Source organism: Salvelinus fontinalis, chromosome 18 (assembly GCF_029448725.1).
Source record: "Salvelinus fontinalis isolate EN_2023a chromosome 18, ASM2944872v1, whole genome shotgun sequence".
Taxonomy (NCBI): Eukaryota; Metazoa; Chordata; class Actinopteri; order Salmoniformes; family Salmonidae; genus Salvelinus; species Salvelinus fontinalis.
Window position 1 is genome coordinate 54146218 of NC_074682.1, and position 23859 is coordinate 54170076.

The 23859-nt window shown below is 43.6% G+C and overlaps 1 protein-coding gene across 19 annotated transcripts in view; it reads left to right on the forward strand.

The window, feature by feature from the left end:
* LOC129815762 (dedicator of cytokinesis protein 3-like) overlaps positions 1–23051 on the forward strand; it is a 400044-nt gene extending 376993 nt beyond the window's left edge. For 7 of the 19 annotated variants that reach the window (XM_055869854.1, XM_055869858.1, XM_055869859.1 and 4 more), the window contains 11 exons: positions 231–410; positions 664–747; positions 1766–1879; positions 2341–2459; positions 3524–3716; positions 4064–4141; positions 4435–4560; positions 5130–5217; positions 8838–8957; positions 12631–12716; positions 15211–23051. In XM_055869854.1, coding sequence (XP_055725829.1) covers positions 231–410; positions 664–747; positions 1766–1879; positions 2341–2459; positions 3524–3716; positions 4064–4141; positions 4435–4560; positions 5130–5217; positions 8838–8957; positions 12631–12716; positions 15211–15846 — 1824 coding nt within the window. In that variant the 3' untranslated portion in view covers positions 15847–23051. Of the gene's footprint in view, positions 1–230; positions 411–663; positions 748–1765; positions 1880–2340; positions 2460–3523; positions 3717–4063; positions 4143–4434; positions 4561–5129; positions 5218–8837; positions 8958–12630; positions 12717–15210 lie in introns of all 19 variants that reach the window. The other 12 variants (XM_055869855.1, XM_055869866.1, XM_055869863.1 and 9 more) reach the window with 9 other exon arrangements.
* Positions 23052–23859: the final 808 nt, after the last annotated feature.

Consider the following 23859-nt stretch of genomic DNA (forward strand, 5'->3'; position numbering starts at 1 on the left):
CGCAGGGTCGTTACACTAATATAACATGGCATTGGGTAGCATAGCGTAGCATAATGTAGGATAACGTAATGTAACATGAAAGCAAATTGCCTATTGTATTCTTTTTCTTCTCATTTTTCTTCTTATTGAACGTCAGTCTTCAGGGCTGTTATATTTTGGTGGTGGCAGCACTGCCACTAGACCAAGTCCAAAAATGCACTGTTACAGTACTTCTATTGTGTTTTTACCAGATTGAGGTGAGTCCTCTGGAGAATGCCATCTACGTGGTGGAGAACAAGAACCATGAGCTGCGGACCCTGATCAGCCAGTACCAACACAAGCAGCTCCATGGCAACATCAACCTGCTCTCCATGTGTCTCAATGGGGTCATTGACGCTGCCGTCAACGGGGGCATCGCTAGATACCAGGAGGTAATGAAACCATGGCTGAAGGAATTCTCTCATACTTTTTCATTGCTCACACAAGCTATTCGACATGATATTGCAGTAGGTTGCACTCTGTCTTTCCTTAAAAACAAAAAAAGTAAAATGTTAATCCTATCCAGAGTTGTACTTCCATCTCCTGAAATGTTCATGTACGTTTTTGCTTGCCCTCTACTCTGGTTGGTTGTCGATTCGCTGGCTGTCTCATCACTTCCTGTTTTGGGTCTTGTCTCTCCCCCAGGCCTTCTTTGATAAGGAGTACATCGGCAGTCACACAGAGGACACAGAGAAGATCACTTCTCTCAAAGACCTCATGCAGGAACAGGTGAGCGAAACACCTTAAACAAGAGACTGGAGTTTTCTCTGGTCCGGTATGGCAGCAGAAACTGGAGTTTTCTCTGGTCCGGTATGGCAGCAGAAACTGGAGTTTTCTCTGGTCCGGTATGGCAGCAGAAACGGGAGTTTTCTCTGGTCCGGTATGGCAGCAGAGACTGGAGTTTTCTCTGGTCCGGTATGGCAGCAGAGACTGGAGTTTTCTCTGGTCCGGTATGGCAGCAGAGACTGGAGTTTTCTCTGGTCCGGTATGGCAGCAGAGACTGGAGTTTTCTCTGGTCCGGTATGGCAGCAGAAACTGGAGTTTTCTTTGGTCCGGTATGGCAGCAGAAACTGGAGTTTTCTCTGGTCCGGTATGGCAGCAAAGACTGGAGTTTTCTCTGGTCCGGTATGGCAGCAAAGACTGGAGTTTTCTCTGGTCCGGTATGGCAGCAAAGACTGGAGTTTTCTCTGGTCCGGTATGGCAGCAGAGACTGGAGTTTTCTCTGGTCCGGTATGGCAGCAAAGACTGGAGTTTTCTCTGGTCCGGTATGGCAGCAAAGACTGGAGTTTTCTCTGGTCCGGTATGGCAGCAGAGACTGGAGTTTTCTCTGGTCCGGTATGGCAGCAGAGACTGGAGTTTTCTCTGGTCCGGTATGGCAGCAGAGACTGGAGTTTTCTCTGGTCCGGTATGGCAGCAGAGACTGGAGTTTTCTCTGGTCCGGTATGGCAGCAGAGACTGGAGTTTTCTCTGGTCCGGTATGGCAGCAAAGACTGGAGTTTTCTCTGGTCCGGTATGGCAGCAGAGACTGGAGTTTTCTCTGGTCCGGTATGGCAGCATTACCAACTGCCTTATCTAATGTGGTCTCTTTGTGTGAACAGTGAATGCACAACATTATATTCTAGTATGTTGTGGCTGAGTTAAAGCAATTTGGTAAAAGTGTTGTATCTAAATATGTTTTTAAAGTAAAGTAATTTGTTGAAACCTGGCAATTAACCAAGTTTGTTTGTTCAAATATCTGCTGTTGTAGGTTCACATCCTGGGGGCGGGGCTTGCGGTCCATGACAAGCTGGTGCACCCTGAAATGCGTCCCCTGCACAAGAAACTAATAGACCAGTTCCAAATGATGAGGAGCAGTCTCTATGTAAGTGGCTTTTTTCAGGCATCTCTTAAAGGGGTATTGAATCTGAAAATTGAATCTGAGATGTTGAATATGCTTGAATTTATAGTTTCACAGAAAATGTATGCAATATCTACCATGCTGAATGTATAAATATTGAATTGTAATATTTCATTAAATTGTCAAACTGAATGCAATATTAATTTGATTCAGGTTCAAATCATGAAATAAAAGTTCAATTTTTTTTGTGCACCACAAATTCATAAAATATTTAATTTAAATGTAAATATAGAAATATAAAATAATTTAATTCAAATAACATTTCTTTCGGCATTGAAATCGCTCCGTACTATGATGACACACTGTGTGAGTGTGTGTTTTGTCCCCTGTCCAGCCCCTCATAGGAGATGACACACTTCTAACTCCTTTCCACAATGACAGTCTCCTCACAGTATGAATATTGAGAAACCTCTGTGTCCATTCAGGGTCTGCCAGGGCTGGACAAGCTGAGTCCTGCCTGTTCTGGTGCCAGTACCCCGAGAGGCATCCTGGCTACGCACAGCCCCATGAGCCCCGACAGCTTCAAAGTCATGCACAGGCACAGGTATGGTCACTCACACACACACACACACACTGGTACACACACGTATAACACACATACACACGCAAACACAATCTGCCAAGGTTCCTCCCGGCCTTTCTCTTCGACCCCCACTGGTATTTTGTTCTCAGTGTTCTCACGAGTTCCGACACAAACACAACATACATCATCCTTCACTGCCCTGTCACCGCTGTCTCGTTCTATTCTCTGTCTCTCTCTCTCTGTGTCTCTCTCTCTCTGTCTCTCTCGCTCTGTGTGTCTCTCTCTCTCTCTGTGTCTCTCTCTGTGTCTCTCTCTGTGTCTCTCTCTGTGTCTCTCTCTGTGTCTCTCTCTGTGTCTCTCTCTGTGTCTCTCTCTGTGTCTCTCTCTCTCTCTCTCTCTCTCTCTCTCTCTCTCTCTCTCTCTCTCTCTCTCTCTCTCTCTCTCTCTCTCTGACTCTCTGACTCTCTGACTCCCTGACTCTCTGACTCTCTGACTCTCTCTCTGACTCTCTCTCTGACTCTCTGACTCTCTGACTCTCTGACTCTCTCTCTCTGACTCTCTCTCTCTGACTCTCTCTCTCTGACTCTCTCTCTCTGACTCTCTCTCTGACTCTCTGACTCTCTCTCTCTCTCTGACTCTCTCTCTCTCTCTGACTCTCTCTCTCTCTGACTCTCTGACTCTCTGACTCTCTCTCTCTGACTCTCTCTCTCTGACTCTCTCTCTCTGACTCTCTCTCTCTGACTCTCTCTCTCTGACTCTCTCTCTCTGACTCTCTCTCTCTGACTCTCTCTCTGACTCTTTGTTTCTCTGCCTGACTGTCTCACTATAGCAGTATCACTACCACAATTTCTTTCATTCATTCACACTTTATCCCTCTCTTTCCTCATACCCCTCCCTCTCCCCCACCCCACCCATTCTCACCCTCTTCTCCCTCTCCCCCTGTCATCATTCTCCCTTTCTCCTCTACCCAAACTTCCCCCTCTCCCCCACTCCAACCTCCCTTCCTCCTCTCCCTTTTCCCTCCCTCCTCTCCCCCACTCCACCCTCCCTCCCCAACCCTCCCTCTCTCTCTCCCCCCCCCCCAGTCCACTGAATCTGCTGGGGTCTATCCGCCACTCGTCCTCCTCACTGTCCTCTCACACCTCCAGTGAGACGGGTAATCTGGTGATCCTGACGGACGGCATGGTGGTGGAGCACCCCGAGGACGTCTACCGTATGCAGGTCTGTCTCCACGCGAGGGTAGTGCCTGCTGTACCCACAGACAGGACTCTCAGCCATGTGAGCCCCCCCCCAAAAAATACAAAATCCTAACTTGAGATATGGAAAGTGCACTTTTCTTTTGCACAAATGTCTCATTGCCAATTCATGATTGACACCAGAGTTGTTAAGAAGAAGTTATGGGTGGGCATGTATGTCAAATTAGGATTCTGCCAAACTAAAGTGTTGACTGGTTAACTCGACAACAATTCTGCATCTGCTGCTTTGCTCTGTTACTCGACCTTCCAGAGATTTAGGTATTAAATGAGAAATACGAGGTCATTTCCTGTATCTCAGGGAATTTATTTTTCGGGAGGTATAACACGAGGAATACGAGGTCATTTCCTGTATCTTTTCTCTTCTCTCAGCCAAGTCCTTCCTCCTCCAGCCTGAGCTCCACCCACTCAGCACCCTCCCAGATGGTCAACTCCTCCAACAGCATCAGAGGTAGGTTATTTATTCACACTGGAGGCTAGCCTACTAAATAGTTAATTGACTCGTTTTGTTTTTTGGATGACGATGGCACGATGTTTATCATTGAATCCACTGAAGGAGTAGCTCTCCAAACCAACTAGCACTTTCACTCTTGAGTTGACCTCACAAAGTGACCTGGCCATGAGCAAATTAAGAAAAACTCTGGGCCCTAGCAATGAGCAGCGAAACTGAGACATTGCTGTCAATGTTAGTGTTCATGTCTAGTCTTGATGCTCTGTTCTCCTCTGTGTCCCCTTCCCCTGCGGTAGGCTCCCCGTCGCTGCCGGAGAAATACCGGAACAACCGTGAGATGTTGATGCTGCTGCCTCCTCACCGGGAGAGACCCAGCTCCGCCATGTACCCCAACATCACTGAGAACGGACAGGTACAGGTACCGTAGACCCACCATTCCTATCGTCTTCTATCACAATCCCGTCTCACAGTAGGAGTGCTGATCTCGGATGAGTTTAACCTTTTAGATCATAATGAATAAGATTCGATGGACAGAGGGACCTGATCCTAGATCAGCACTTTGAGATGCTTTGTTGATACGGGCTCGGATCTTCTTATTGGAATGCTATGATATACTGCCTGGTGCAGCTAGAGGAGGAAGGGCCTCCTCTCTGAGCCTGGTTCCTCTCTAGGTCTCTTCCTTCTAGGTAGTATTACCTCCTATCTGAGCCTGGTTCCTCTTTAGGTCTCTTCCTTCTAGGTATTATTACCTCCTGTCTGAGCCTGGTTCCTCTTTAGGTCTCTTCCTTCTAGGTATTATTACCTCCTGTCTGAGCCTGGCTCCTCTCTAGGTCTCTTCCTTCTAGGTAGTATTGCCTGGCCTCTGTGCTTTTGCTTTAGGCCATGTTACTGAACAAGCACTTTGTGACTGCTGATGTAAAAGTCTTTATAAATACATTTGATTGATATATTTATTGGTTGACTGATATGTCTTTTCTGTTTCTCCAGCCAACCAACTTCCAGCGAGCGTTGTTCCACCAGGTGATTGGTCCATGCAAGCCCTGCAGCGACCCTAACCTGTCTGTGGCAGAGAAAGGTACTGTAGACCTAGCTATCATCTCAGTATGTTGTCTTTCAGTCTGTTGTAGTGTGTTTCAGTCTCCTATAGTCTGTTGTAGTGTGTTTCAGTCTTCTATAGTCTGTTGTATTGTGTTTCAGTCATGCCCAAACTATACTGTTCTCCATACCCAAACTATACTGTTCTCTATGCCCAAACTATACTGTTCTCCATGCCCAAACTATACTGTTCTCCATGCCCAAACTATACTGTTCTCCATGCCCAAACTATACTGTTCTCTATGCCCAAACTATACTGTTCTCCATGCCCAAACTATACTGTTCTCTATGCCCAAACTATACTGTTCTCTATGCCCAAACTATACTGTTCTCCATGCCCAAACTATACTGTTCTCCATGCCCAAACTATACTGTTCTCGCAGAACCAAACTATACTGTTCTCGCAGAACCAAACTATACTGTTCTCGCAGAACCAAACTATACTGTTCTCGCAGAACCAAACTATACTGTTCTCGCAGAACCAAACTATACTGTTCTCGCAGAACCAAACTATACTGTTCTCGCAGAACCAAACTGTACTGTACTGGCTCAAATATTTTATTTCCACATGGTCCTTTCCAGCAACTATGGTGGATACCTAACCACATTCTCCCACGTTGTAATCTTCGACCACACATTTGGTTTGACTGGACTCAGTAGTGGATATGTAACCAGGTCAGTACAGCTTGGTAGGACTGGACTCAGTAGTGGATATGTAACCAGGTCAGTACAGCTTGGTATGACTGGACTCAGTAGTGGATATGTAACCAGGTCAGTACAGCTTGGTATGACTGGACTCAGTAGTGGATATGTAACCAGGTCAGTACAGCTTGGTTTGACTGGACTCAGTAGTGGATATGTAACCAGGTCAGTACAGCTTGGTATGACTGGACTCAGTAGTGGATATGTAACCAGGTCAGTACAGCTTGGTTTGACTGGACTCAGTAGTGGATATGTAACCAGGTCAGTACAGCTTGGTTTGGCTGGACTCAGTAGTGGATATGTAACCAGGTCAGTACAGCTTGGTATGACTGGACTCAGTAGTGGATATGTAACCAGGTCAGTACAGCTTGGTATGACTGGACTCAGTAGTGGATATGTAACCAGGTCAGTACAGCTTGGTTTGGCTGGACTCAGTAGTGGATATGTAACCAGGTCAGTACAGCTTGGTATGACTGGACTCAGTAGTGGATATGTAACCAGGTCAGTACAGCTTGGTATGACTGGACTCAGTAGTGGATATGTAACCAGGTCAGTACAGCTCGGTATGACTGGACTCAGTAGTGGATATGTAACCAGACCAGGTCAGTACAGCTTGGTATGACTGGACTCAGTAGTGGATATGTAACCAGGTCAGTACAGCTTGGTATGACTGGACTCAGTAGTGGATATGTAACCAGACCAGGTCAGTACAGCTTGGTATGACTGGACTCAGTAGTGGATATGTAACCAGGCCAGGTCAGTACAGCTTGGTATGACTGGACTCAGTAGTGGATATGTAACCAGGTCAGTACAGCTTGGTATGACTGGACTCAGTATGTTAAAAGGGTGTAAGTCTGTCCTAATTTACCCCATGTTTTTGGTCTTTTTCAATCCCGTTGAGAACATAAGCTGGTACTCTGTTTTATCTGTTCAGACAGTTAGTGGTCAGTTCACAGACCCTCCTAATACTTCAGCTAGTTTAAAATCCACTTCATCTTCTTTCTGTAGATGTCCCACTGTGGATCATTAGTAGAGGACTGCTCTATCAGTCAACACCAGCCTGTTGCTATGACTAAAGCCCTTTTCTTTATTGAAAGTAGTAACCATCTCTTGTACATTTATCCCTTACGGTGTGGTATACTGATGTGTAATTGGTTGTTCTACCTTACGGTGTGGTATACTGATGTGTAATTGGTCGTTCTCCCTTACGGCGTGGTATACTGATGTGTAATTGGTTGTTCTACCTTACGGTGTGGTATACTGATGTGTAATTGGTCGTTCTCCCTTACGTGTGGTATACTGATGTGTAATTGGTCGTTCTCCCTTACGGCGTGGTATACTGATGTGTAATTGGTCGTTCTCCCTTACGGTGTGGTATACTGATGTGTAATTGGTCGTTCTCCCTTACGGCGTGGTATACTGATGTGTAATTGGTCGTTCTCCCTTACGGTGTGGTATACTGATGTGTAATTGGTCGTTCTCCCTTACGGTGTGGTATACTGATGTGTAATTGGTCGTTCTCCCTTACGAGGTGGTATACTGATGTGTAATTGGTTGTTCTCCCTTACGGTGTGGTGTACTGATGTGTAATTGGTCGTTCTACTTTACGGTGTGGTATACTGATGTGTAATTGGTCGTTCTCCCTTACGGTGTGGTATACTGATGTGTAATTGGTCGTTCTCCCTTACGGTGTGGTATACTGATGTGTAATTGGTCGTTCTACCTTACGGTGTGGTATACTGATGTGTAATTGGTCGTTCTACCTTACGGTCTGGTATACTGATGTGTAATTGGTCGCTCTACCTTACGGTGTGGTATACTGATGTGTAATTGGTCGTTCTCCCTTACGGTGTGGTATACTGATGTGTAATTGGTCGTTCTCCCTTACGGTGTGGTATACTGATGTGTAATTGGTCGTTCTACCTTACGGTGTGGTATGCTGATGTGTAATTGGTCGTTCTACCTTACGGTGTGGTATACTGATGTGTAATTGGTCGTTCTACCTTACGGTGTGGTATGCTGATGTGTAATTGGTCGTTCTACCTTACGGTGTGGTATACTGGTGTGTAATTGGTCGTTCTCCCTTACGGTGTGGTTTACTGATGTGTAATTGGTTGTTCTCCTTTACGGTGTGGTACACTGATGTGTAATTGGTTGTTCCTGTAAGTCAACATAAACCATTTGAACGATACATATGAACCCCCCCCCCCCCCCCCAAATACAGTACATTGACCACACTAATATAAATAACATTGCTTTCTTAAATCACGCAAAAATCAAAACAGTAATGATGATGAAGTTGATTATATTGATGATGATGATGATGATGATAATCTTCATGATGATGACTCTGCCAATACCGCCCACGTTGCCAATGAATTAAACATAAAACACCTTATGAATCAGAAAGCCAAATATTTACATTACCTCTCTCCCCTCCAGTCCTGACCACCCCCAGCAGCTTACTGTTAGTGTGAACAGTAGAGGGTCGTATTTACATTACCTCTCTCCCCTCCAGTCCTGACCACCCCCAGCAGCTTAATGTTAGTGTGAACAGTAGAGGGTCGTATTTACATTACCTCTCTCCCCTCCAGTCCTGACCAACCCCAGCTGCTTAATGTTAGTGTGAACAGTAGAGGGTCGTATTTACATTACCTCTCTCCCCTCCAGTCCTGACCACCCCCAACAGCTTAATGTTAGTGTGAACAGTAGAGGGTCGTATTTACATTACCTCTCTCCCCTCCAGTCCTGACCAACCCCAGCAGCTTAATGTTAGTGTGAACAGTAGAGGGTCGTATTTACATTACCTCTCTCCCCTCCAGTCCTGACCACCCCCAGCAGCTTAATGTTAGTGTGAACAGTAGAGGGTCGTATTTACATTACCTCTCTCCCCTCCAGTCCTGACCACCCCCAGCAGCTGGAGTCTGGACAGTGGCACCAGAGAGGTGCTGCCGTTCCTGTCCGCCCACGTTGGGAGTGTGATGGCCCCACCTATCCCGCCCCGCAGCCTGCCCCACGGTGAGTATAATACATGTGCAACGGAGTTTTTTTTGTGGGGTGAACCACATCCCATGGTCAGATGGTCAGATGGTTCACCAAAAACGGATCTCTATCAGAATACAGTCGAGTGTTTTTTGCGTTGTGTTGTGCCTTACGTTGGCATGCCAGACCCCCTATAGATAACGCCAAACATTATGAATAAAGACATTACACACATCACACGGCATATCTTTATTCAACACCCGTTATATAGGTACACTGAGGCAGAACACTAATGAAAGGGCTATTCAATCATCACTATGTATACAAAAGTATGTGGACACCCCTGTCAAATTAGTGGATTCGGCTATTTCGGCCATCACCCGTTGCTGACCGGTGTATAAAATCGAACATACAGCCATGCAATCTCCATAGACAAACAATGGCCATAGAATGGCCAGTACTGAAGAGCTCAGTGACTTTCAACGTGGCACCGTCATAGGATGCTAGCTTTCCAACAAGTCAATTTGTCAAATTTCTACCCTGCTATGGCTTCTACGGTCAATTGTAACTACTGGTATTGTGAAGTGGAAACGACTAGGGGAAACATCAGCCGCAAAGTGGTAGGCCACACAAGCTCGCAGAACACGTAGCACGTAAAAATCGTCTGTCCTCAGTTGCAACACTCACTACCGAGTTCCAAACGGCCTCTGGAAGCAACTTCAGCACAAGAGCTGTTCGCCGGGAGCTTCATGAAATGGGTTTCCATGGCCGAGCAGCTGCACACAAGCCTAAGATCACCATGCGCAATGCCAAGACTCTGGAGCAGTGGAAACGTGTTCTCTTGAGTGAAGAATCACGCTTCACCATCTGGCAGTCCGACGGACGAATCTGGATTTGGCAGATCCAGAAGAACGCTACCTGCCCCAATGCATAGTGTCAACTGTAAAGTTTGGTGGAGGAAGAACAATGATCTGGGGTTGCTTTTCATGGTTCGGGCTAGGCCCCTTCGTTCCAGTGAAGGGAAATCTTAATGCTACAGCATACAATGACATTCTAGGTTTCCAACTTTGTGGCAACAGTGTGGGGAAGGCCCTTTCCTCTTTCAGTTTGACAATGCCCCCGTGCATAAAGTGAGGTCCATACAGAAATGGTTTGTCAAGATCGGTGTGGAAGAACTTTACTGGCCTACACGAAGCCATGACCTCAACCCCATCAAACACCTTTGGGATGAATTGGAATGCCGACTGCAAGCCAGGCCTAATCGCCCAACATCAGTACCCGACCTCCCTAATGCTCTTGTGGCTGAATGGAATCAAGTTCCCACAGCAATGTTCCAACATCTAGTGGAAAGCCTTCCCAGAAGAGTAGAGGTTGTTATAGCAGCAAAGGGGGACCAACTCCATATTAATGCCCATGATTTTGAAATGAGATGTTCAACAATCAGGTGTCCACATACTTTTGGTCATGTAGTGTATTCCCACTATTTCTTAATGTTGGGAATACGGTCCAGTGTTTTTGGGGTCAAATATTGGTTTGTGTGTAAGTGGTCATGTACTGTATGTGTGTGTATGTGATGGTAACCATAATAATCTGTTGTTAACCATGACATGACCTTTGTGATCAGCACAATGCCTCTCTGAGGTCATTAAAAATCCCATGGCACTTATCGTAAGAGTAGGGGTGTTAACCCCGGTGTCCTGGCTAAATTCCCAATCTGTCCTTCATACCATCATGGTCACCTAATAATTCCCAGCTTCCAATTGGCTCATTCACCCTCCTCTCCCCTGTAACTATTCCCCAGGTCGTTGCTGTAAATGAGAACGTGTTCTCAGTCAACTTACCTGGTAAAATAACAGATAAAAATATATATATTTTTAAAAGCACTCACAGGTGCATTTTGTTTCAATTCCCCTGGAACTGTAATATCAGTGTACTTCCTGAATGTAAATGGACTTGACCCCGACCCTGGTTGGCGTCGATGGTGCAGTTTAGTGCAGTTAGTGCAGTTTAGTGCAGTTAGTGCAGTTAGTGCAGTTAGTGCAGTTAGTGCAGTTAGTGCAGTTAGTGCAGTTTAGTGCAGTTAGTGCAGTTTGGTGCAGTTTGGTGCAGTTTGGTGCAGTTTGGTGCAGTTTAGTGCAGTTTAGTGCAGTTAGGTGCAGTTTGGTGCAGTTTAGTGCAGTTTAGTGCAGTTAGTGCAGTTTATTGCAGTTTGGTGGCATTTTTAAAAAAGTTTTATGGGAACATCTGATTCCAATAGATCCTCAAGGATTTATTCAACTGTACCCCTTTCCAACGTTGTTCTCAGTGTCATTGTAGCTCTCCTTGATCCCTGTATGACTGTTATAAAGAACCAGTCCTGTTTCATCCTATCCAGCTGATGATGAGCGGCAAGTAAATTAACCAACAACGCTAATTTAGCATACTTAGTCTATTTAAAGGCTATGCACATGTCCTATCTGATCCTATCCCTACCACCTACCCCCCAAACCTGATCCTACCTGACCCTATCTCCACCATCTACCCCCCCCCCCAACCCTGATCCTCCCTGATCCTATCCCCCCCCCCCCAACCCTGATCCTACCTGATCCTATCCCCACCATCTACCCCCCAACCCTGATCCTCCCTGATCCTATCCCCACCATCTACCCTGATCCTACCTGATCCTATCCCCACCATCTACCCTGATCCTACTTGATCCTATCCCCACCATCTACCTACCAACCCTGATCCTACCTGATCCTATCCCCACCATATACCCTGATCCTACTTGATCCTATCCCCACCATCTACCCTGATCCTCCCTGATCCTATCCCCACCATCTACCTACCAACCCTGATCCTATCCCCACCACCAACTCTAATACGACCTGATCCTATTCCCACCATCTACCCACCAACCCTGATCCTATTCCCACCATCTACCCACCAACCCTGATCCTATCCCCACCATCTACCCACCAACCCTGATCCTATTCCCACCATCTACCTACCAACCCTGATCCTATCCCAACCATCAACTCAAATCCTACCTGATCCTATCCCCACCATCTACCCACCAACCCTGATCCTACCTGATCCTATCCCCGCCATCTACCTATCAACCCTGATCCTACCTGATCCTATCCCCACCATCTACCTACCAACCCTGATCCTACCTGATCCTATCCACACCATCTACCCACCAACCCTGATCCTACCTGATCCTATCCCCACCATCTACCCTGATCCTACCTGATCCTATCCCCACCATCTACCCACCAACCCTGATCCTATCCCCACCATCTACCCACCAACCCTGATCCTATCCCCACCATCTACCCACCAACCCTGATCCTATCCCCACCATCTACCCACCAACCCTGATCCTATCCCCACCATCTACCCACCAACCCTGATCCTACCTGATTCTCTCAAGGGGAATGTTCTGTAGCCTAGTCAGGGGACTGTTCTGTAGCCTAGTCAGGGGACTGTTCTGTAGCCTAGTCAGGGGACTGTTCTGTAGCCTAGTCAGGGGACTGTTCTGTAGCCTAGTCAGGGGACTGTTCTGTAGCCTAGTCAGGGGACTGTTCTGTAGCCTAGTCAGAGGCCTGTTTATCCTTCTCCAGATCATTATTCCCCCCCCTCCTCCTCCTCCCCTCTCTGGTTTAGTTCTGTATATTTCCAACCAACCAATCCGTTGTTCTGTCCTGCTGTGTGTCTCCCTCTATAGGACACTTCTCCATGCACTTTGATGCTTTCCACCACCAGATCAGCGACCTCCCTCCAGCTCTCCCTGCGCGCTCCTCTTTACGAAAGGTACCCTCCCTGGCCTAGTGTAGCCTACCGTCCTGACCTGTTCAGTCCAGACCTGGGTTCAAGTACTATTCTTCAAATCCTTTTGAGGATTTGCTTTAGCCTGACAGAAGTTTGAGATTGTAAATGTTTTCAGTTTTGGTCTCTTACTCATGTATTGTATATAGTTTATTTTTATTTTTTTCCATATCAGCCCTCGGGCTTCCAACCTGCACACTGTTTCTATTATTAGTATGTGTTTTTATCTGTATTGTTGTTTGTCACTTGTTTTCTTTGGTGTAAATAAAGTTCAACCATTTTGTTTTAATGAGATTTGCTCTCAATCAAGCACAGATAAAGCATATGAAGTGAGTTCAAATAGTATTTGAACCCAGATCTGGTCCAGTTTTGTCTGGTCCAGTTTTGTCTGGTCCAGTTTTGTCTGGTCCTGTTTTGTCTGGCCTGGTCTGGTCCCCCCCCCCCCCTCTACTCCAGTCACCTCTCAGTCCTTCAGTATCAGTGAGTGAGCAAGGCTAAAAGAGCACTAGGCTGTAGAGTATTGTATAACTGTAGAGATGCTTGTTGCTCCGTGTGTGGTTGTGTATGTAATGTGTTGTATGTGTGACTGTGTTTTTGACACATTCGTCTTTTTATTTATTTTTATTAACCCATCCACCATTTAGTTTACAGCTTTTCTGCTACATATACAGTAGCGGTCAAAAGTTTGGACACCTACTCATTCCAGGGTTTTTCTTAATTTATATTATTATCTACATTGTAGAATAGTAGTGAAGACATCAACACTATGAAATAACACATGGAATCAAGTAGTAACCCCCCAAAAAAATCAAGAAATCAAGAAATCAAAATATATTTTAGATTCTTCAAAGTAGCCACCTTTTGCCTTGTTGACAGCTTTCCACACACTTGGCATTCTCCCACGTTGTAATCTTCGACCACTAGACGGATATTCTGCTTCTCTGCCCCGGAGCCTTTTGAAAGTGGGGTACAGGGCATGTCGTCTGTTCTATTTCATGGAGAATTTGTTCATTATTAGAGCACAGGGTGTTCTTCAGTTCCCTATCCTGTTGTAACAAGGCAATTTTTATTTTGTTGTGAGTTAGCATAGCTCCGATCGGACAGGACCTTCCCTCCGCTCTGCCACTGAAACAGTGAGCCCTTTTTGAAAATCAATTGTATCCACCTGCTCGTCCGTCATCTTGAGATTACGTTTCATGAACACCTTGACTTTTTCCTCCGTTGTCTGTTTTAGCTTTGCTCCTCCATTATTCCCTTTATAACAATATTATTCTTCATACTTCTGCACTTTAGAACAAGTCATTCGGCTTTCATAGTTTTTTAGGGAGTTCACGGTATTTTTTTAGGGAGTCCACGGTAGTTTTTTAGGGAGTCCACGGTAGTTTTTTAGGGGGCCCACGGTAGTTTTTTAGGGAGTCCACTGTAGTTTTTTAGGGAGTCCACGGTAGTTTTTTTTAGGGAGTCCACGGTAGTTTTTTTTAGGGAGTCCACGGTAGTTTTTTTTAGGGAGTCCACAGTAGTTTTTTTTAGGGAGTCCACGGTAGTTTTTTTTAGGGAGTCCACGGTAGTTTTTTTTAGGGAGTCCACGGTAGTTTTTTTTAGGGAGTCCACGGTAGTTTTTTTTAGGGAGTCCACGGTAGTTTTTTGGGGGGAGTCCACGGTAGTTTTTTTTAGGGAGTCCACGGTAGTTTTTTTGGGGGACTCCACGGTGGTTTTTTTGGGGGACTCCACGGTAGTTTTTTTTAGGGAGTCCACGGTAGTTTTTTAGGGAGTCCACGGTAGTTTTTTTTAGGGATTCCGCGGTAGGTTTTTTTGGGGAGTCCACGGTAGTTTTTTTTTAGGGAGTCCACTGTAGTTTTTTTTAGGGAGTCCACGGTAGTTTTTTTGGGGGACTCCACGGTAGTTTTTTGGGGGGACTCCACTGTAGTTTTTTTGGGGGACTCCACGGTAGTTTTTTTTAGGGAGTCCACGGTAGTTTTTAATATCTTGTTTTCCACTCGTATTTTTTCCAGCATTTTATTAATGTAATCCATTCCTGTTTTAAAAGCCTCAACCTCAACCTCTATAACCCCACAATGTTAGACGGCTGCTTCCCTTCAGTTTCGCTCTCAGAGCTCGAGGAAAGGTCTTTCTCTTGTTCGCTTCGATGTATCTGACTCTTTTTCGAGCATATCAAAATGTTGATCGATAAATAGTTCAAGGTTCTCAATGTTATCCAGAATGTTTGTTTTGCAGTTATCAGCTAATCCTCAATTTTAATATGATTAATTCGTGGGACAAGCGGTGCCTCCCACGCTGCAGCCTGCTACGTCATCAACCACCTCCTTGACACATTGGTCTTTGAGCTGGCTTGTATCTGGCTTTATATCTGTGCTTAGTTGTTTTCATCTTGTTTTTACGTCTCACACAAATGGGAAAATCAGTATGTCTGTCATTTATCTATAAGAGTAACCCTTTTCCCAATTGTTTTCCTCCACAGTCAGCCTTGCACCCTATACCTGCCTCGCCCACCAGTCCCCAGTCCCAGTCCGGCCTGGATGGCAGTAACTCTACTCTCTCCGGTAGCGCCTCCTCCGGCGTCTCCTCCCTGAGCGAGAGCAACTTCATGGGCCAGTCATGTTCCACCGAGTCCCATGGAACAACCAGACACCCAGCAGATGCCCTGGACACTGTCTCCGTCACCCCCAGCATGGCACACTCTACCTGGGCCACGGACGGAGAGGACCTGGGCATGGACTCCCCCTCTGGTTCCTACCTGCCTGTGCGCTATAGTGTCTCTGAGTCAGAGGTCCTGGATGGCTCTAAGCCCCCTCCCTGTCGTAGCCACTCCTCTCCCGGGGTGATCACCCCACTCATCACCAATATTGTGGTTCCAATCAGCCCTGTCCTCCCAGAGGCCCATACCCTTAACATCCAGAACCTGCCCCACTACCGCCACCAGCCTCCGCCCGCCCTGCCCCCCAAGCCCTACCTGAGAGAGGGGTGTATTCCTGAGGAGGACGGGTGTATTTCCGCCAGGCCCATGCCCATGCCACGCAAGATCTCTCAGCCTCTCATCACCTCTAAGGAAGAGCAGGCCAAAGTGGCGTGGGAGCACGGCATCGCCGAAGAGTGAAGAGGAGGCCTGGGGGTGTATTCAGACAGTGATGTGAAACATTCTGAACGTTTCAGATAGAAATAGATTAGATAGAGCGGACGCACATGATTTCCCCTTATTCTTTCTGACAGACAATCATATATGTTCTACATTTAAATATATTTCTATCTGAATGTTCTGTAATGTTACATTCTCCTGAACTGGCACTTGGTTGGTCGAGGCATGGTTGGTCGAGGCATGCCCATTGGGACAGTGACACATGTTTTGTTGTTTTGGCTCTGTAGTCCAGCACTTTGAATTTAGAATGATACATTGCCTATGAGGTTAAAGTGCACTGTGCTTACAGCACTCAATGTACATAGTCCCCCCATTTTAAGGGACTAAAAGTATTGGAACAAATTCACTTATATTTATTACAGTAGTAACAAGTTAAGTATTTGGTCCCATATTCCTATCACTACATGGTTACATCAAGCTTGTGACAAATGATGTTGAATGCTTGTGCTGTTTGTTTTGGTTGTGTTTCAGATTAGTTTGTACCCAATATAAATGAATGGTAAATCATGTATTGTGTTTTATTGTAAATAAGAATAGAATATGTTTCTAAACACTTCTACATTCATGTGGATTCGACCATGATTACGGATAATCCTGAATGAATCTTGAATAATAATGAGTGAGAAAGTTACAGATGCAGAAAATATCACCCACCCACCACCACCACACCTGCCTAACATCCCCTGTTATTGTAATGGTGAGAGGTTAGCATGTCTTTTGGGGGGGTATAGTATAAAATGCTAACCTCCCCAGTTATTGTAATGGTGAGAGGTTAGCATGTCTTGAGGTTATGATATAAAATGCTATCCTCCCCTGTTATTGTAATGGTGAGAGGTTAGCATGTCTTGGGGTATGATATAAAATGCTAACCTCCCCTGTTATTGTAATGGTGAGAGGTTAGCATGTCTTGGGGGTATGATATAAAATGCTATCCTCCCCTGTTATTGTAATGGTGAGAGGTTAGCATGTCTTGGGGTATGATATAAAATGCTAACCTCCCCTGTTATTGTAATGGTGAGAGGTTAGCATGTCTTGGGGGTATGATATAAAATGCTATCCTCCCCTGTTATTGTAATGGTGAGAGGTTAGCATGTCGTTCTTGGGAGTATGATATTTGTAACTTTCTCACTCATCATTATTCATTCAGGGCGGAGCACAATTGGCCCAGCATCATCCTAGTTGGGGGGGGGGGCTTGGCCGGGGGTGTAGAAAATAGTCAATAATTAATTATTTTGTCATATGTTAAGCACAAATTGTCATCCAATAGGCTTTGATTAAATTTCCAATATCCCCGCCCACGTGGAAATTCTGTAAGAGTTCTATGAAGGCCAATTAGATGGTGGTCTGATCAGTCAGTCTCCTGTTTAATACTTGTTTTACTTTTGATGCCAGCAAAATAAGAATGTGTTCTTAACTGATTTGCCTAATTAAATAAAGGTTAAATAAAAAATTAAATTCATGATTAATTAAGGACTGTCCATAATCATGGTAGCATGTAGACGTGTTTAGAAACGTAATCTATTCGTATTTACAATATGTGACTCCAAAATGACACAATACAATATTTACCATTCATTTCTATACGAATATGGGACCAAATATGAATCTTTGGACTACTTCAATCAATACACATATAAGTGAATTTGTCTCAATACTTTCGGTCCACTAAAATGGGACCATGTACCAAAAAGTAGTGTAATTTCTAAAACGGTCCAGCCGATATGGATGAAAATACCCTCAAATTAAAGCTGACCGTCTGCGCTTTAACCTCCTAGTCATTGTATCAGTTCAAATCTGAAGTGCTGGACTACAGAGCCAAAACAACAACAACAAATGTCACTCCCCTGATACTTTTGGAGCTCACTGTAGTTTACATGTTGTTAACAATTAAAGCCAACCCGTCTGTTTTGCCCCATAGTTACGCACGCATCGGTTTTGTTGCTAAACAACCAATGTGTGTGTGTGTGTGTGTGTGTGTGTGTGTGTGTGTGTGTGTGGTATGGGGCTCAGTCTTTTAATTTGAGTGCTTATTTGAATGTTCTTTCTCTAAATTGTCTCACGTATTACTTGCACAGACCTTTTGGAAACATTTAAATCTGTACAGTAATTCTAATTTATTGATAGTTCAGGTCCACATGCAGGTTCCAAATCATTGCACAAAGGGAAAACATGGATTTTTTTGAACCAATTACCAGACATTTAATTAATTTAGTTAATTGAAGCAAAGCTGGGATCGAGTAAAGCTTGCTAGACCATGACCTATGACCTTTTTCCGTTTTAGAGAAGCCGCACTTTAGCACTTAGTTCTGCAGCACCAAAAACCACTTGTTTTAGTCTATTCACACTTGTATTGTATGAAGAAATGAAGATGGGTTAAGTAGACTCTTGAGTTGTATTGGGCTTTGGATAGATTAGTATTATTGTTGAGGTGTGGTAGTCTTTATATTACGATTGTTTATTAATTAACTTACCTTTTTATAGGACACGAAAGTGGTATTGGTGTAATAATAATGAACTCAGCGATGCAACTAGCTGAGAGAGAGAGAGAGAGAGGGCGATCAGAACAGATCACGCCTCTTGATAAACACACACTTCATCCTCCTTACGAATTATCCTCTCAGGCAGAGCATTGCCTCGACAGACAGACAGTAAGAGGCTTAAATAGTGTTGCGATGCTTCATTACACAGTCGTCCTCTTTATAGCTGTGCGCTGCCACAGCCAGATCACTCAGCCACTACAAAGACTTATTATCCATTATGGTTAGGGAATAACTGCCTGGCTGGTGAATACAAGCCATTTCAAAGATGTCACTTTGCAGTCTTAAAGGCTGCTTAAAGTCTTTATTTTGGGTTGGTTGGTTTATTAAAAGGTTATTTTCTGTTCAGTTGGCAGCATGTTACACACTACAGTACAAAGAAAAGTCTATATTTTTTCGAGGAGATGAAAATCTGCAAGTTTATTATTATGTGTAGTTAAATAATTATATATAATATATTAATATTAGATTATTTATACATGAATCCCTATATCACGGATTGACTGACGGGAATTGATGACTTGATGATGACTATGTAAAAACAGAACAATATGCAAGATAAGACAAGGGCATTAAAGCCACTGTAGCTGCTTAGTGATGTGCACTTGTATCTGGGAAGACATGAACATTGGAATAACATAATTTAGATGGATGATATTTATAGAAAAAAAACGATTATTATAATTGTGTTATTTTTATTTTTATTTTATTTGGTACTTGTATGTGTGCATGTTCCATTCAGTGAAATAAGTGATTTAACCCTGGCTAGTACTGCCCACTGGACTACCTGACGCATGCTAGGAACAGAGAATAGACTGAACTAAAGATATCCTTGTTTCTAATCATTGATATGTATTGACTATTCAGTGCTGATCACAATGTACAGCTGATTCTGCTTTTAGATGTATGTATGCCTCCTCCTCCCTGCCTCCTATTGAGAGAAACTCCAATGACTATCTCCTGTATCTACCTTAGTGATTTGATCTGCTTTGTGACAACACTGCTGGTGCTTCACAGACACAGATCCTGGATCAGAGCCTGCTCCACATCTAATTCCTTTTCTCTTCCAGCTTGTTGTTCAGGTGTTGTGTGTGCCTCTCTCTCTCTCTCTCTCTCTGCATCTCTGTCTCTCTCTGTCTCTCTCTGTCTCTCTGTCTCTCTCTGTCTCTCTCTCTCTGTCTCTCTCTCTCTGTCTCTCTCTCTCTGTCTCTCTCTCTCTGTCTCTCTCTCTCTGTCTCTCTGTCTCTGTCGCTCTCTCTCTGTCTCTCTCTCTGTCTCTCTCTCTCTCTCTCTCTCTCTCTCCCTCTCTCTCTCTCTCTCTCTCTCTCTCTCTCTCTCTCTCTCTCTCTCTCTCTCTCTCTCTCTCTCTCTCTCTCTCTCTCTCTCTCTCTCTCTCTCTCTCTCTCTCTCTCTCTCTCTCTCTCTCTCTCTCTCTCTCTCTCACATTAGACCTAAGGTCTGTTGTTTTGGATAGTTGAAAGGAGAGATTTGATAACCATGAAGTGGGGTATTTCTCATTATTTATAAGACTGTCTTTCTCTCACCTGTGTAAATAGATTTGTTTTTATTTTATTAACATTATTGTATATCATTACCATAGTACAAAATGTTGGACTTGTAGCTAATAGAGATACTACAGCTTCTATTGACCATTTACCTTTTTCAAGAGGCATTATTCTAACGAGACGGTTACAGGAAGTGTGTGTTTCTGTTTGTGCGCGTGTGTGTAGATACTGTACGTGTAGACTGGCTTCAATTCAACCATCCGATCTTGAGAACGTTTTCTTATTTTTCTTTTTTTGGACGGTTCTCTCATGTCCTGATGTTCTCCTTCCTGTCTCAGAAGGGACATGGCTACATACAGTATAAACTACTCTAAGTAATGGGGTAAAGGTGCAGGCCTCCTTATGTAGAAGGACTTTTATTTTGAAATGAATTAACTGAATTGAATTTATTTTCGAATGTTTATATGTAGCTAATAGAGAACGTATATGATATTGGAACACATGATATGACACTTGAAACATGTCAAAAGTAATGTCACACACTACTACTATCCTGTCTATGGCTGTTTTGTGTCCGTTATGTGATGATTGTACTCTTTGTGATGATGGCTCAAGAGAAGAGTGTTGAAAATGCACCTAGAAGGTTGTCCATTGTCCTGTGAGAAGGACTTAGACACACACACACACACACACACACACACACACACACACACACACACACACACACACACACACACACACACACACACACACACACACACACACACACACACACACACACACACACACACACACACACACACACACACACACACACACCAGCTGGCTTCCTTCCAGGCTCGGACAGACCGAGGGGAACCTGTAGTGAGGTGGGACACTTGATTGAATCCCCTAAGAGCAATCAAACTTAATCAGCCCACTCACATATTCTAGTCAGCAAATAGGTGCACTTACTCTCCCACTGCCCCCTAAATGACAACCTATTCCCTATCATGTGTGCTACTTTTGACCATAGCCCATATAACTGTAGTCCCCTACTTTTGACCAGGGTCCCCTCGTCAGCAGGGCTCACCCACTTTCACCTCCTGGCCTGGCACTCCTGATCTACTAAGACGAATCATCATTCTAAGTGTAAGAGGATTGAAGAGTTGAAGGATGTGATATGAGAGGAGAAAATACGGGCTTCTGATATAGAGGACTAATATAGTCACTACTGGTATGCAAATAATATACATGACAAGGCCAAAACCTCGGAACACTACTGCAGACTGGTTGAATGATATGATGGTTGTGTGGTGTGAAGAAGTGATTTTATTTGAACGTGTGTTCGTGGATAACACAAGCCAGTGTAACACTATCAGTTACTTATGATAGGTATCTCTATGAGCTATGTTGCTGAAAAGGCAGGAAATCCTCCTTGATTTCAATAAACTTTTCAAATCATAAATGTAAATAATTTAAAAAATAATAATAGCATACTTTCATTCATTATTATTTTATTTCAATATGATCAGAGGATATGAAGAAGGAACATGTTATGCATATGACCTATGCAGTCTCTCAATGTATTTGATTTATTTATATAAATACACACATATATATATATATATACTGAACAAAAATATGAACGCAACATGCAACAATTTCAAAGATTTTGCTGCGTTACAGTTCATTTTAGGAAATCTGTTAACTTAAATTCATTAGGCCCTAAATCTATGGATTTCAGATAACTGGGCAGGGGTGCAGCCATGGGTGGGCCTGGGAGGACATAGGCCCACCCACTTGGCAGTCAGGCCCTCCCACTGGGGAACCAGGCCAAGCCAATCAAAATACGTTGTCCCCCACAAAATGGCTTTATTACAGACAGAAATAATCCTCAACAACAGTGGAGAAAGCTTATGGTAGAGACTTTAACATTCAAGTATCTGGAAACAGCTCTGTGTTGTGTGACAAAACTGCACATTTTAGAGTGGCCTTTTATTGTCCCCAGCACAAGGTACACCTGTGTAATGATCATGCTGTTTAATCAGCTTCTTGATATGCCACACCTGTCAGGTGGATGGTGCTCACTAACATGGATGTAAACAAATTTGTGAACAAAATTAGAGAAATCAGCTTTTTGCGCGTATGCAAAATGTCTCGGATTTTTTCTTTTAGCTCATGAAACATGGGACCAACACTTTACATATTGCAAATATTTATTTTTGTTCAGTAGAAATTCCCTTATTGTTTTCTACTCAAACAATTATTCCATACACACTTGACGTTCAAACACACACATTACAATTGATCTGTGTCTAGTATATTGAGTATATCCAGCAGAATGACACACTGTTCTGGGAACTGGGTACAGAGTATTTGATTATGTGTAGCCTATCATTTAATATGAATAAACGGTTGTTTAGTCTTACTTTGTGGCAAGTCAATGTAAAATAAAGGTTAAATAAATCAAATATAAAATGGAGCCAGTTGAGGGGAATAGGAAGCAAGAACGGAACTCATGAAAGTGTTTTTTTTTTCAGTCGTTCTTTGTAAATATAGAAAACTGCAGTAGGATCTAGGATGGGGGGGGTACAATGGCAGTACAAGTTACAAATGAGGCGTACAAATGGGGGTACAAAACATTTTTGAAATCATTGCAGTTCTTTACCTCCAGACCACCTTGTCAGGCTCTTCTCGCTTGTCTTTAAATAACCATAACAACGCAGTGTATTTATAAGGCTAAAAAGGGCAAACCATGTAAAGATTGTGATTATTATTTGTCTGCCTTGTACTTTCTGATGTAAATGTGTTTTTAAAACATAGAAAAACTAGACAAAAACATACAAAAAACGTGACTTATTTCATTTTGCCTAATTATTTTGATGATTATTTTGTGTGTTTTGCATCATTTCTGGACAGTTAGCGAGATACGTTCTACTTCTGTCACTCTTACGGAATACAAAACCTTTAATTACTCTAAAAGTAATTCATTGTATATATTGTGTTAGCATGAATCAACTGTGATGTGGATTTTAGATGTAAATACATACACACTTTTTCCTACTCACTTCAAACTACTGTGATGTGGAATTTATTAATTAGTATTAATGCTTAACATTAAAGATCATGTTTTATTGACTCACTGCTGCTTCCAACTTGTCATTATTTATAAGTTGTTATAGTGATGGGAAAATACACAACTAGGTCATTATCCTAGCATTTGATTGTTACTGTAAATGTATAAATTTCATTTGATTCAACACCCTTCACAAATACTTTTGTTTTGTGGTTCTTTAGCTAAACTTCTAAATTGGTAAGGTAATTTGATATGCTGTTTAGTACCACCAGAGATTTTTTATAAAACTCAGGATACACCACAGCCTGTTGTTTCCAATGGGAGCAAATGAATCATAGTGAGCAGAACAGGCAAGGAGGTGAGAAGAGCCAAGCACGAGTTAGCGAGATCCTATTGGCGCGTTCTAGCAAGTATTTTGTATATATCCGTTAGAAGTGCGCGTGTGCAATGACTCAATTCGCCCTCGCACTACTAAACAACTTTAGAAACTTTGGCCATGGGTAAAGTCTACAAAACTTAGTACAATCTGTTCGCAAAAGATTATTGTTTTGGGAACAAAAAACTGTATTGACATCAGATGTTTCATCGATGACAAATATTGCAGAATGTCGGCCCAGTTCCATGTCGCTTCAAACTCTCCCACTGCCGGCCACTGGTTTTCCTCTCCTCGCCATATTTGGTGGGGAGTGGAAATTAAACCGGACTCTTCAGATGTATACATCCGGCGAAACATCATGGGTTGTATTTACAATCGTGTTTGTTCTTCACTGGTTGACCTTTTCTTGTGGCAACAGGTCCCAAATCTTGCTGCTGTGGTGGCACACTGTGGTATTTCACCCAGTAGATATGGGAGTTTATCAAAAATAGGATTTTT